Here is a 14,340-nt window from a genome sequence, read left to right on the forward strand (position 1 = left end):
GAGAAAAGTTTGAGAAACACTGTAACGGAGGATCGTCGATGTTCTTAGGTACATGGTACAATGTAAAAGGCAACTTGTACGTCTGTGCTCGATACTTTCGGGGGAAGTAACTTGTAACGCCTATAGCCCACCCCCGTGTACGAACACGATCCTTCCAGCCACACGCAACACCTAGAATTGTTAGCGATAAATTGATCGGAGGTATTTCTATATGAGGTACAGTTACGACCCCTTTAAACTCTATTCGTTTTTAAAGTTTCACGCGAGTTTAAGTACTTCGGGCTTATTGCCTCCGTGCCAGTTTTTGTACTGTTTTCCGTAACTTATAAGCGTGGATATTAAATATCGATCCCGCCTTAATATACGGTATGTTCAAAGAAGTGCATCCTTAGAAAGTAAAGTTCGATGAATACGATAACTTTCACGGATATAGAACTTAATAAAATTCATGGTAAATTGTTGCAAATATTGAATACAGAATATGGCCCCATTTTCCTTCGAGTGTAATTTTTACGTTGGACACATTCTACACAGAGTGCCTCCACTATAAATAAATAAATGCTACCAAGCATTCGCTCAAATTTTACTTTCCTTGCTTTCCATTCGATCGAAACGAAATCATTTGAAATTCGATTTGTACTCTCAAAAATGACTATAAACTTTCTATCGAGATTGTAACTTGTTAAAAAAGAAATTTAACTAGACTCGAACCGCGTACAAAATATAAAACAACGGTTTGTCAAGGCATGTGTCCCAACCAATTATGCTATCGGAATTTTTCGTACCCACTTGGGCCTGCATCGAGTGCAGGTCTAGAAAAATGCATTGCGTGCGAATGCACCTGCGTTAGGGTAAGAACTTAATAAAATTCATAGTAAATTGTTGCAAATATAGAAAATATGAAACGAGATTGGTGTGTGGACACTACCTTTTCCTTCGAGGGTAATTTTTACACATTCCATACAGAGTATCTTTACTATAAATAATATTAATAAATACTACCAAGCATTCGTTCGTTCAAATTTTACTTTCCTTGCTTTCCATTCGATCGAAACGAAATTATTTGAAACTCGATTCGTACTCTCAAAAATGACTAAGAAATTTCCACTAAGATTGTAACTTACATGTTAGAAATGAAATTTAACTAAATTCGAACCGTGCACAAAAGAAACAATGGTTTGCCAAGGCACGTGTCCCAACCAATTATGCTATCGGAATTTTTCGTACCCACTTGAGCCTGCATCGAGTGCTTTTATTTCTCGCTATAATTCACTCTAATCTAATAATTTGCAACAATAATAATTCTATACATATCCACAACTATCGCAACAACACAATGGTACCGTACTCTGTAATGACAACCGTATCACCCAAGAATAACCAACCCGATAAGAATTCCCGTTAAATAACCACCGAACCATCGACCGTTTACCCATAAAACTACGTTAGCCGATGCATCAAGAGCCCCGTAATTTCGTGGGCTGTCGGTCGGTGCATAAAAATCCCTCTCCCCCGAAAAAATTCTGTATCGCGTTTCAGCGTGTTCCGGTGTTCGAGACAACGTTCACCGCGAATAAATACGCGCGATTATCGAGCTGTCGAACAATATCGAATATTAATATTTCCTCGGTTAGTTTTTCGTCCACGGAGAAATCCGATTCAACGTTTGCTCTCCGACTACGAAGTCCCGGCGCCGGAAGCTCTGTTATTGACTGATAGCCTGTCATCCCGGGTAACCGTGTCCCGTGTAAAATAATTTCTCGCGACGGAGACCAAAAGCGTAGTAAACGAAGCGTCGCCTGGCATCGATACCAGCCCGGTGGTCCAAGGATTTCTCGTCCTTCGTCCCTACGAGGGTCCACCGTACCGTTGGACGAAATTGACGTTTCGCCGATAAAAATTTCCTCGCGCGGAACACCGCCGACGGATAGCCTCCTCGTTCGCTCGGATTTCGCGAGAGACGAGTTTCACGAGCCGTATCCGGCTCTTTCGTATCAACTGCACCCCCTTCCCCATGAAAACTTGATATCCTTTTAATTATCGAACTAGCCGCCGAGCAAGAGGAAGGTTATGGTGTTGGTGAAACGTTCTGCAAGTTAAATATACTCGGTTAGCGCGTTCCCAGCTTGGAACACTCGCGCCCTTTATCAGGGCGCGACGTATCCAGCAGGTCTCCTTTGTGCGATCCGACGCGCGGGATCCTCCTCGACGAAAGAGAACGCGAACAGGAAGACGCAAATAATATCGTTTCGCGCCCGCTTCCGCGGCAACCGATCCGGCACTCTTGTCTCCTGGAATTTCCAGCTTTAACGAACGTGTCTGGCGATGTAACGTTTGGTAAACGCGGGGGGAGTAATTGCGCGGTGTCGTCGAACCGGGGAGAATTTTTCTATCGGGTTGCTCGGAAGCGAATTACAATAATAATACTATACATATCCACAATCATTGCAACGACACAATGGTACCGTACCCTGTAATGACAATCGTATCACCCAAGATGCACCAACCCGAAAAGAATTCCCGTTAAATAACCACCCTTTACCCATCAACCGTTTACCCATAAAACTACGTTAGTCAATGCATCAAGAGCCCTGTAATTTCGTGGGCTGTCGGTGCATAAGAATCCCCCTCCCCAAAAAAATATACATATCCATATCTATATGGGGGGATCCTATATTAGGGGGATATGGATTTGTATATTTTTGGGGGGATTCAGGGTACATTCGAAGCTTCGCTTTTCGAAAATGGGGAATACGTAAATTAATAAAATTACATATTGTACCTTCTGAGAAAATCGTGTTTCATTTGCACGAAAAAAATATGATATTACTTTCCGAACGACCCAATAATTAAAAATACCCGCTGCAAAATTTCTCTTACCTTCTTCGACCAACAATGTCACGATTGAAAAGGAACCTCGGCAAAATTGCTCGAAAGTGACAAAGAAATGGCCGACAACCTTGAATTTAAATTGTAAAATCTTCAATTACGGTAATCGATACTCATCCACTCGTAATGATTTTCAATATTTATATATAACCCAATATTTTCTAATCGAATAGGATTATTTCGCATTTATACACTCTGAAAAAATCGTGTTTCATTTTCACACAAAAAAAAAAAAAAATGACTTTTCAAACCCAATACAATTTCAGGTGCATCGTGGGGACTGCTCGGTGGATTCAAAGGGGCGAGATTAGACATTTTTTTCGCTGTTTCAGTTACTTGAAATTAAAATGATTTGCAGGTAAAGTGTGACATTTCTAGATACTATGAAAAATACAAAAGGCTTGTGAGAAGAAACTGTTCGCTTCTAGAGGAGTAACTGATGTCACTGTTTCAGTTACTTGGAATTAAAATAGTTTTCAGGTAAAGGGTGACATCTTTCGATACTATGAAAAGTACAAAAGGCTTGTGACAAGAAACTATTTGCTTCTAGAGGAGTAGCTGATGCAACGAAGAATCGAATAACGTTCTTGCGACCGTAAAGTTTATGTAAGCTTCTTCTTTTTATCGTGTCTGGCTATTTACTAAAAATGTTCTCGGTTTGTTCACAAGTTGTCAGAGTCTTTTCGGACTCGTGGAGATTTTTGCAACGCTCGATTGTACCGTTTGCACGAGTTCCCTTCGAAATTAAGAAGGGCGCGATAAACCGATGGAATTTCGTTGATACAACGATGGTTAAATATCGAAACCCACTGTCTCTTCGTTTCTGTTCGAATAAATGAAATTTAATATCGAAAGAGGGATTGTTTCATTTTATACGTCTCCACTGAATTATAGAGTTTTTAATTTTCAATGTTGCAAAGGTCGAGACAAAAGGCACAGGTTCGACAGGTTTGATTTTTGGTAAACAACGAGACGAATACTTACGTGTATTCGAAAACTTGTGCAATACGAATAAAGAGAGAAGGTCATGGTTATTGCACAGTTTCGAGTGTTTTTCTTATTTTGTTCTCCGCGTTAAAGATTCACCGAAATTTTAATATCGTAATATCTTCATTGCATCTGCTACCACTCTAAAAACCAACAATTTTCCCCTGTAAACCCGTTTCGTTGAGAGTGATAGATATTTTTTACGGTATTGTTAGGTGACACCCTTTATTATTTTTCATCGTACATCGCCACGACGAATTTTACTCCCCTAACCTCGACTTTTTAGGTCCCGGGGGATGCTCGACCGAGAATGTTGCTTCGAAGACGCGGTAATTAAAAGTTTACAGTCGCCACTAATTTTGAGTTACGGTGGTTTCGCGGGGAATGTCAACCCTGGTGGAAAATGTACGATGAACATTGATTCACCGGTGTGTTTTTATGCAAAATAAGAATTGCTACTCGTTCCCCGGAATGAAACGCAAGGTGAGTTCGGATGCGTGGAAATTTGTTTCAAAAATTCCACGAACGTATGAACAAATACGGTTGCATCAAAAAAAAAAAAATATATATATATACATAAATCCAATTGCACACTAACTACAAAAATGTCCAGATATACCCGTAAAATAATTTCTAAAAATATTAGAAATTACGATGTACACTGAAAGATGATATACACAATGAATCTCGTTAGTTACAGAATGCATCAACGACAAAAGTTATTTTTAACACTTGCGTCAGCAATGTGTGCCTAAATAAACGAATCCAAATTGAGAGAAATTATTTTCCATTGTAGTGAATCTTTAACGATCTCGAGTGACAAATTTAAAAATTCTCTGTTACCAAGTAAATACAAAACCCATGTCAGTCTATTCGAAATAAAAATAAAAATTTGGCTTTTCCACTACGTTTGTACTTTGTAAAAAAAAAAAAAAAAACTATCGACGTTGGATTGTTTCTCTGTCGTTGATAATAGACGAGTTATCAAAGCGGAGAATTTAAATATTTAAACACGTACACCCGGTAAAAGACGTTTTGCGCCAGAACGCGATCCTCCTTAAAACTCTATTGAAATTATAAGGTGATTACTTCCATTGGCAGGTGTAATGGGATTATTTAAGTATTTTAGCATCTCGTCTAGACAATATGAAATATTCATTCACCATTATCCGTGGATACTATCGATCTCCATCTCGTAGCTCACTCTTTTTCACTGTATAACGTTAAACGGAGAAAAGTTGGATATACATGGGTTGCAACTATTGTCCGAACAATGGTCCCTCGTTCGACCCGTTAAAAATCGCGAACGTAGACGTCGAAGAAGCAATACCGAAGTAAATGTGTTCCAAGATATTGGCGACAATCCTAGACTCGGGTCCTCGAGTAGCTTTTGCAATAAATTTAAACTTTTCTCATACTTCGTTGAACCTTGCCTGTACAGTCATAAATACATTCTATACAAACCTCGTAACGAACGTTGGTTTTATTGGTAGGATCGTTTCATGCGTCACCAAACGACACTCCTAAATAAGAGTGAACATTACATTATAGATTTATCAGCGTTACTAGGTCCTGTTGCAACAACCGTGGAGGACGAATAAGTAAAATGAATCGTTCCCTCGTAAACCGAGCACTTTGGTGCTTGAAACTGTGCCGAGCATTGTAAGACGTTCGACGGGAGTTTCGACGACGATGATAATAATAATAATACTAATAAAAAGAAGAGGAATAAAAAAAGAGAGGAAAAAAAAGAAAAGAAAAATTTAATCCAGGGCGAGGATCGAATAATCTCTCTCCCGTCTCGGGTTTTTTTTACGAAACGCGGGCAACTTTTAAGACGAACTTATTAAATTCATTAAAGGCCGAAAGTCGACGCGTAATCTTGTTGGATTATGTACTGGGTTAGGTCGGTATAAACAGAAGTTTACATAGGATTTAATAATGATATATAACCGAACCACGGCTGGATACCATTCTCCGACCGCAGCAGCTCGTAAAAATAATAACAGCGACGGAAGCAAACAATGCACAATAACGACACGCTTCGGGAGTAAATATTACAGAATTCCATAGAGGATCGTGCTTACCGTTTCCTTCTTCCTCCGCGCCTTGTCGAGGGTCGACTCGAACCATTTCCATTGACCGAAAGGATCTTGCGTGTTATCGATCGTGGTGCTTCCTGTGCGAGGCAGCATACGGTTGTCGGCTGTGTTCAGCCACAAATTTGTGTTGAGGAAGATGATTCGATACTTTTCCGAGCGTTGCTCTATCGTGTAATATCCGGCTGTAACAAGTGTTTGAAATCGCCGACTGAGTTGCCAGCAGCTTACCGTTTCAGCTTCTCGTCTTTTCCACCGTAATTTTCCGCCTTCAACGACAGCACTTCGTATTATTAGATTCTTACGGAAACGACTGCGAATTAGGGCTTGAACTGGTCGAATCATTTACGGTTCGAATACTTTGTGGATATTCGAATGCTGCGAAGAAACATCCAACACTTTGCTAATCGAATATTCGAATATTTGAGTGTTTCAGAATCACTTGTCGAGTATTTAAATACTAGGGCTGGGACTGGTCGAATAATTTACGTTCGAATACTTTGGTAATCGAATATTTCAATATTCGAATACTTTGATAATCGAATACTTCAATATTTGAATACCATTGTTCGAATACTTGAGTGTTTCAGTATCAGTATTCGAATATTTGAGTGTTTCAGAATTACTAGTCAAATATTTAAATACTAGGACTGGGACAGATCGAATAATTTACTTTCGAATCACTTTGGTAATCGAATATTTCAATATTTGAATACCGTTGTTCGAATATTTGAGTATTTCAGAATCACTATTCGAGTATTTAAATATCAGGGCTGGGACTGGGTTGAATGATTTACGTTCGAATACTTTGGAAATCGAATATTTCAATATTTGAATACCGTTGTTCGAATATTTAAGTGTTTCAGAATCACTATTCGAGTATTTAAAAGCTAGGGTTGGTACTGGGTCGAATAATTTACGTTCGAATATTTTGTGGATATAAGAATGCTGCGAAAAATCGTCGAATACTTTGGTAATCGAATATTTCAATAATCGAATACCGTTGTTTGAATATTTGAGTATTTCAGAGTCACTATTCGAGTATTTAAATACTAGGGCTGGGACTGATCAAATAATTTACATTCGAATACTTTGGTAATCGAATATTTCAATATTTGAATATCGTCGTTGGAATATTTGAGTGTTTCAGAATCACAATTCGAATACTTAAATGCTCGAATACAATTATTCGAATATCGTTACTCGAGTTTAGAAGAAACGACGTATGCAAAGATCGAAGTTTAGAATCGATTCAATTGTTCCTCGACGTTAATAAATAATTCAACACAGATACCGTTCCAGGAATTTAGTTACTTTACTGTTACGTCAACGAGGAGAAACATAACGTGTCATTTGTACAATAAACATTACACGAGACACGGAAAATTAAAAATATATCGATCCAATGAGTCCCTTGATTACAAAGTATTTTGTAATCCTACGAACCAAATACAATTTCCCTTCACGAAAGGGAAAATTAAAAAAAAGAGAACTTTTCTCCATATGCAAATACATACACACATACAAAATCTGTGCGAGACCACAAGTGGGATGCACAACCACGTATCCACGAATCCGATGTAACTCGAGGACGCATCGTATTGGATTTTTTCAATTTTCACCGCTTTCCCGACACTCTCTCGCGATCATCCGGCGTATAAAAATATCTTGCTACAAAAAAAAGAGAAAAAAAAAACAAAAAACCAACGGAATATACCCTTCGTGGCTATTGGACTTCTTCAATTTTCGCAACTGTCGTTCCAGCGTCATCGAAGCGTTTGAGGAAAACGCTTTCAGCGATGCTGAAACGAAAAATATGAAAAGCACCGAGCGAAACCGTGGTCGAAAATTTCGGTAGCTCCAGCAGACCGGGTTCTTGATTTAATCCGATTCCCGTATTTTCCTGAAGCCGTGTTTACCATTACAAGACACGTTTCGCTCGCTGTGTCCGAGAAATTCTCCGGTCCGTGGTCTCGAAAACCCGATGGAGAGGCACAATCAGAACGCCTCGATATACCCACCGATTTGAAACGTGTCCAAAGCCTCCTGCGGCAGCCATTGCTGCCAGAACACAGCGAGCTGGGAGAAGCTTACCCCGATGTCCTCGTGTCCGAGCACAGGGAACACAAATTGTTCCTTAAACGTGCGAGACAACAGATCGGTCAAATTCCGCAAACACTGCAGACGCAGCTCGTCGCTCATGTCGGCGGTGCGCGTCAGCGCGTCACTGCAACAAGTAGTTACAACCTCGTTAGTAGTAGTTACATACGACGAGAACTGCGAGAATTACTCCGATTCGCTGGTAAACACGAAGAAACGATAACGTACGGAGAACGTGGAGGGCGCACGTGTCGCTGCAACTTAATCGGTGCCACCTAGCGAAACTTTCGCTCGCGAATCGCGAGTAAAGTTTTCGTAAAATTGCGAAAAATTTTGTCGCGACTTCACGGTGACTCGGTTCCTTTACGAAACGAACGATACTGGTTTCTTGATTTACATTGGAAATAAGAATTATGGTACTCGTGTTGAAATTGTACGAAACGACCGAAACTTAAAAGGATTGATCAGATCTTTTCATCTACTCTTTATAACCTATTCTAGATCTTTACTAGAATTTTCTAGATCTTTTTTAGAATTTTCTAAATCTTTTTTAAAATTTTCTACATCTTTTTTAAAGTTTTCTAGATCTTTTCTAGAATTTTTTAGAAATTTTTAGATCTTTTCTAGAATTTCCTAGATCTTTTTTGGAATTTCCTAAATCTTTTCTAGAATTTTCTAGATTTTTTCTTCTCTATTCATCTATTCTAGAACTTTTCACCCCTTTTCACTGTTCCATTTCACCACGAAATGGAATATTTTAATTATTAATTTTTTACAATGAAAAACTAAACTTTTCTACTACTTCTTATCGAAGAAATGGAAATCTATCTTGAATAAGTTACTATGGGTGTTACGCGTGTATATGTGTCACTATAAGCGCTGGGACTACTTGTCGAACTTTTCTGTATTCGAATACTACTCGAATTCTTTCTTATTCTGAATAAGAATGAATGATTGACTATTTATACCTAAGTATTCGAATACTTTGTGCATTCCTCAAATATCTGAACAATATTATACGACCTGTACACGAGTGATACTTATCGAATCTTTCTGTATTCGAATACTACTCGAATTCTTTCTTATTCTAAATAAAAATGAATAATTGACTATTCATATCTAAGTATATGAATACTTTGTGCATTCCTCAAATATCTGAATAGTATTATATGACGCGTGCACGAGCGATGCAATATTATTTGAATATTCGAACAAAGATATTCAAATACTCAACTATTCGAAATGTATTCGTAGAATTCGAATACCTAGAAAATATTCCAACACTACGTTACTCGAGTAGTCCCAGCCCTAATCGCTACACCAGCCTGCGAAAGTTTCAGCCTCGATTCGTTGAAACATTCTTACACGAAATCTGTGTAATTAAATTGAAAACGTGAAATTATAAATCAAGTGACTATAATATCGTCGTAATGGAAAACACAAGGATATGCAACTTAAGAAATCGTATATATTGCCCGTCACTTTAACTGGATAAGCAACCCGTGAAGTTTGAACTGCGATTTACTGGAACGCTGTCGAAGCCCTTTAAAAACTGGGTTTTGCTCTTGAAAGTAACTGCCGCTTAGTTTCGCGACGCTTGCTCCATTCTGTGTAATTATTTCCTTAAAAGTCACTGTGAAGTTTCCATTGCATTCGTATCGGTAAACTTGTCGCGCATTTATTTTTCTTGTTACTCTTCATTATTCCGTCTTGTATTCCAGAATATCGCGTTGTCGAAGCTCATTAAATTTTGCAAAAGTTACCATTTCCTATATTCACTCCTCTCGCAATTAACAAATAATTCCAATTATTAAATACACGAAGTCCACGAAATCCTCTTGTTACGGAGAGAAAAAAAATTAAAAAAATCGTACCGTAGATTCTATCGTGGAAACAAAATGGTGCCTCGTTGCAATCGATTGTTCGAAGTAATAAAAAAATAGTAATCACGTCTCTGGAAACTTTTCATATTTAAATACATCGATCGGCCTGGTGAAACGAAACGGACAATAACGCGAGATTTACGCGTAACAATTTCCAACACGGTACCGAAAGTTTCAAGAGCCGAATGTTAATCGTGAAAAATAAGTCCAAGTGTCGTAGACACGGGACGGTGCGGTGTGTGCTCACCTGTCGCTGAAAGTTAATTGGTAATCTCGAAAGACTAATTGTGATTTACTGGCGCGCCATTAGTAAGATTGTCGTGATTGAATTCTTGCGCAAAGGAGATTTCTCGTTTCGAAATTAGCGGTGGTTCTTTTATTAAATTTCACTCGGTTCTTGAACCTCGTGATTCGATAAATCTGGCGTGGGAAATGATCGCGAGTTCGAATCTTTCTGTTCGAAGCCAAGGATCTAGAATCTAAATCACAGAGCTCGCGAAATTAATGGGTTTCCGTATGCTTTTCATATTTCAGATTCGCGAAGCTTCACGGAATGAAACTTGTAACACGAAACGAAACGTTTAAGTGTGAAATTTAAGGGGCGAGGTGACAAATGGTATAAATAGAGGAAAGTAGCGAAGCAGGTATCGCGTGAGAACTCGTGTCGTTACAACTTAATCGGCAACCTGCAAAGTTTAAAATGCGATTTACTGGAACGCCATTAGGAAGATAGCCGTGACTGAAGCCATTAAAAATCGGATTTTCCTGTTACAAGTGGCTGCTCGGGTTCGTCGATCTGTTTCATTTTTTTTTTCTTTTTCTCTCTCCTTTTTTTTCATTTCAATTTTTACAGTTTCCGATTCGCAACAATTTTAATCCTTCGCTGCACGGCGTTGTAAAAATACAACGTTGGACAGTGTTGTAAATCTACGAGATACTAATAGCGTATACCAGTGACGAGCAAAAGTTTTATTCGGAATAAAAAGTTAACGAATAAAACTAACGCACAACGATTCGTTCGCGATATTCGTTCGATCGGGCAGTTACAATTTTTGATTCCCTCTTCGCGGAGCGTTTCATTCCACGATCGAAATTCTTATTTTCACGCGACGACTGATTGTTCGTCTTTTGTTCGTTATTCGAAACTTTCGTCCGGGCAAAAATTGTACACGCGAATATATTGCAGGATTGATTTTATTTCGTTGATATTTTCTAACCACAATTTCGTTTCAATGAAACCGAATTTTGTAAAAAAAAAAAAAAGAAATTGTTATTCCCATTATTTCTGCTTCTCTAACAATAAGTACGATTCGATTCACGCCAGCTGTATTTTTATCCGAGGATAAAAACCTCGCGCGGCGCGATATAAAATGCGAAGATTAACGTGCACCGTTTGGAAACACGAAATTGAATTGAAAGTTCAAAAAGCCGATTGTTGTAAATCGCGAAAAGTAAGTCGAGACATTGTAGAATTCGCGTGCGATTCCATCGAAAAATCTAGGTTGTTCGTGCAACCGTGCACTATCAGCATTGCACTATACCCGCTGACGATGAAACGCGATATTGACGAAATGAATTCGGAACGCCTGAAACTTTCAAATCGACCACGAGTGGACTTAGACAGTTGAGAAACTTCGTTGCTTGATAGCTGCCAGGCGCATCTCTCGTTCTTTCGGTCTATAACAATTTCTGCTGTATCGATCATTCTTTTAACTTCTCGAGTAACATTAAATCGCGACCAATGTACGTACAAACACATGCAATACGATTCAAATGATTTTCGGAGCTCGAATTGGAGAATTGGTAAACTTACGTATCAGTTGTGAATTAATTTCTTTTTTATGCTCGAGAACACGCCAAGTGTTTGTAATTTTGTCAAGGACGTTAAATTAAATTGTACATGTTTTCTTAGACACTTTCTAATATTTAAAGGAAAATCTACTTCAATTTGGGCAATTGTCGATTGGAAAGAACTGTCTAATTTCATTCGGGATGAAACGATGATTGCACGAAACGTCAAAGACGAACCGTAAAGGCTAATGGAATAATCTATGGGATAAAATATGACGTCTGCATTGATTATCCTGTCCCGATAACGAGCGAAAGATATTCTATAAGCAAGCAACCCGGATAATAGAATTATATCGGCATTAATCAGTCTTTATTAGATTTCACGTTTTGGAACGAGATTACTGATTATTCGAACAATTTATACTGAAGTGCAGTGACGTTTGCAATTGCAGCGCCGATGAATTGATCAAACTCCATTAAACTAGTAGTTTGTACGGTTTAATTTATACAGGATGCGCGGCCATGTCTCTATGTTGCGTCGCACAAACACAAATCCTTACGGGCCATTGCATTCTTGTTCCTCGAGTTTGCGAATTACCAATTATTAGATTAGTTCTCTGTACTTCGCGTTAAGCATCGATCAGTATTGTTTTGATTTATCAACCAATTTACTGATTGCTTCCGAGTACCCGGGCAATTATTCGTTGATTACAATTTCTTGCTCGACCAACCGGTCCACTTGCTGTGTTCGTTCCTTTCGTTTCAATTTCAATTTTTACTCGACACGAATCGAACAAGTTTTTTTTTTGTCTTTCTTTTTTTCATATTCTCTGCAACGATTTTGTGTCGCTTCCCTCTTCGATTTCTCCGTATTGTAACAAGCGTTCAATCGTAGAGTTGTTGCGAATTTTTAAATCAAACACTTGTTACTTTCTTGTAACGAATGATCGTAAGTTTCACCAAAACATTGTTCATATACAATTCTCGACAAGCCCTTGATAAGTATTCACTATTCTATTCGATAAATTAAATTACTCAGATTCAGTCGTATTTAATAATAAAAATTCCTACACTTTTTGCAAAGTTGGGTAACTGCACAATAATGGAGTACCGAAACAGCTATGAGTTAGGAACAGAGTCAAATAGGGTACACGTTTACGTGAACTTTGTTCATTGTGTCCCCGAATCACTGTTGAATGGCTAACGATATTATACAAGACTAAACGTAACGTTCTGAACAAAATCAAGTCAAGTATACTATGTTCATTTAACGCTTTCGGTCAATTCTGTTGTTCTTCGTCAGAAATGAAATATAATGGATATAACCGATAACATTACACAAAGTTTTACGAACAAAGGACAATTTTTGCCTTCTCGACACCATTTGAAAATAACTTTTGCTCCTTCGTACCATTTCAACATAATTTGAACTAATCGAGAAAGTCATTTCGTTTTCTAAAATGGAGAATATACAATTGAATAAAATGTTTATACATTCTAAAAGAATCCTGTTTCATTTTCACCAAAAGAAAACGAAATGACATTTCAAACAACCCAATAATTAAAAACACCCTCTGCAAAATTTCTCTTACCTTCTTCGATCAATAATGTTACAATAAAAAAAAACCTCTGCAAAATTGCTCGATAGTGACAAAGAAATGGCCATCGCCGACCACCTTGAATTTAAATAGTAAAATCTCCAATTTACGGTAATCGATACTCGTCCACTGGTGACGATTACTCGAATCCGGATGCGCAAAGCGACCGGTGTGTTCCTCGAAAGCGGGAATCGTTCTGGGTTCAACCTCGTTTCTATGGAGCCGTCTCACGGGCAACGGTGGTACGTCGTCGCCCGAGCGATCAAAACACCTCTTAAACGTCCCCGACAGACTCCTGATTCAATAATGCCGCGCCTCGGTGCCGATAATCCCCGTAAGATTCGGTTAGTTGAATTTCCTACGCCGCGATTACCATCCAATTAATGTCCGGCAAACATAATTCCTCGCGAGATTCTTATCCGGCGCGGTGCGGCGGTAAAGCGATTAATCGACCGTGGGGGATAGCAGCTCGTTCCTCACGGCCGGAGGGCGCTGTCTGCGGGCCAACAACCTACCCCGTCCAGAGGACAAATTCGATTCCTTCGCCGCGATGCGATCTCATTGCCCTCGCCGCTGATTCGATCAAGGCCCACGGTGAATCGCAGCTATAGTCGCCGAACTCTCCTGCCAGCTTTCTGTCGAGCCGTATCCGACCGCTATCGCCGCTGCTCCTCGTGTCCCAGCACACTGAAAGCACGGTCAAAACGAGCCGCCTGAGCCGGCTGGGCTGGAGGAGTGGGGGGTGGACAGCTATACGGGCGAAACGCCATGTACGCGGGACTCCGAGCGAACAAAAGAAACCCGGCTGCGGGGGTGGGGTGAGAGGAGCAGAGGAGTGGGGTGAGAGGTGCGGAGGAGTGGGGGGTCAGCGAATAGGGACCCTGGAGGGGGGAAACGTGGGAACGAGTGGCCTTTAAAGGAAAAGCACACCGGACGGTCACGTACCGCTTCGCTAACGTCCAAATGACACGGAGTCATAGGATGGGGGTTAGG

At 39.4% G+C, this 14,340-nt stretch overlaps 1 protein-coding gene across 1 annotated transcript in view; it reads right to left on the reverse strand.

Annotated features, from left to right (window-relative positions):
• Positions 1-14,340, reverse strand: part of LOC143145696 (cyclic GMP-AMP phosphodiesterase SMPDL3A) — a 79,482-nt gene that overhangs the window by 23,268 nt on the left and 41,874 nt on the right. Inside the window, exons 4-6 of the mRNA XM_076309315.1 lie at positions 13,863-14,034; positions 7,997-8,202; positions 5,964-6,160 (exon numbers count right to left, since the gene is read on the reverse strand). Coding sequence (XP_076165430.1) covers positions 5,964-6,160; positions 7,997-8,202; positions 13,863-14,034 — 575 coding nt within the window. The remainder of the gene's footprint in view (positions 1-5,963; positions 6,161-7,996; positions 8,203-13,862; positions 14,035-14,340) is intronic.

This window comes from Ptiloglossa arizonensis, chromosome 4, assembly GCF_051014685.1.
Source record: "Ptiloglossa arizonensis isolate GNS036 chromosome 4, iyPtiAriz1_principal, whole genome shotgun sequence".
Taxonomy (NCBI): Eukaryota; Metazoa; Arthropoda; class Insecta; order Hymenoptera; family Colletidae; genus Ptiloglossa; species Ptiloglossa arizonensis.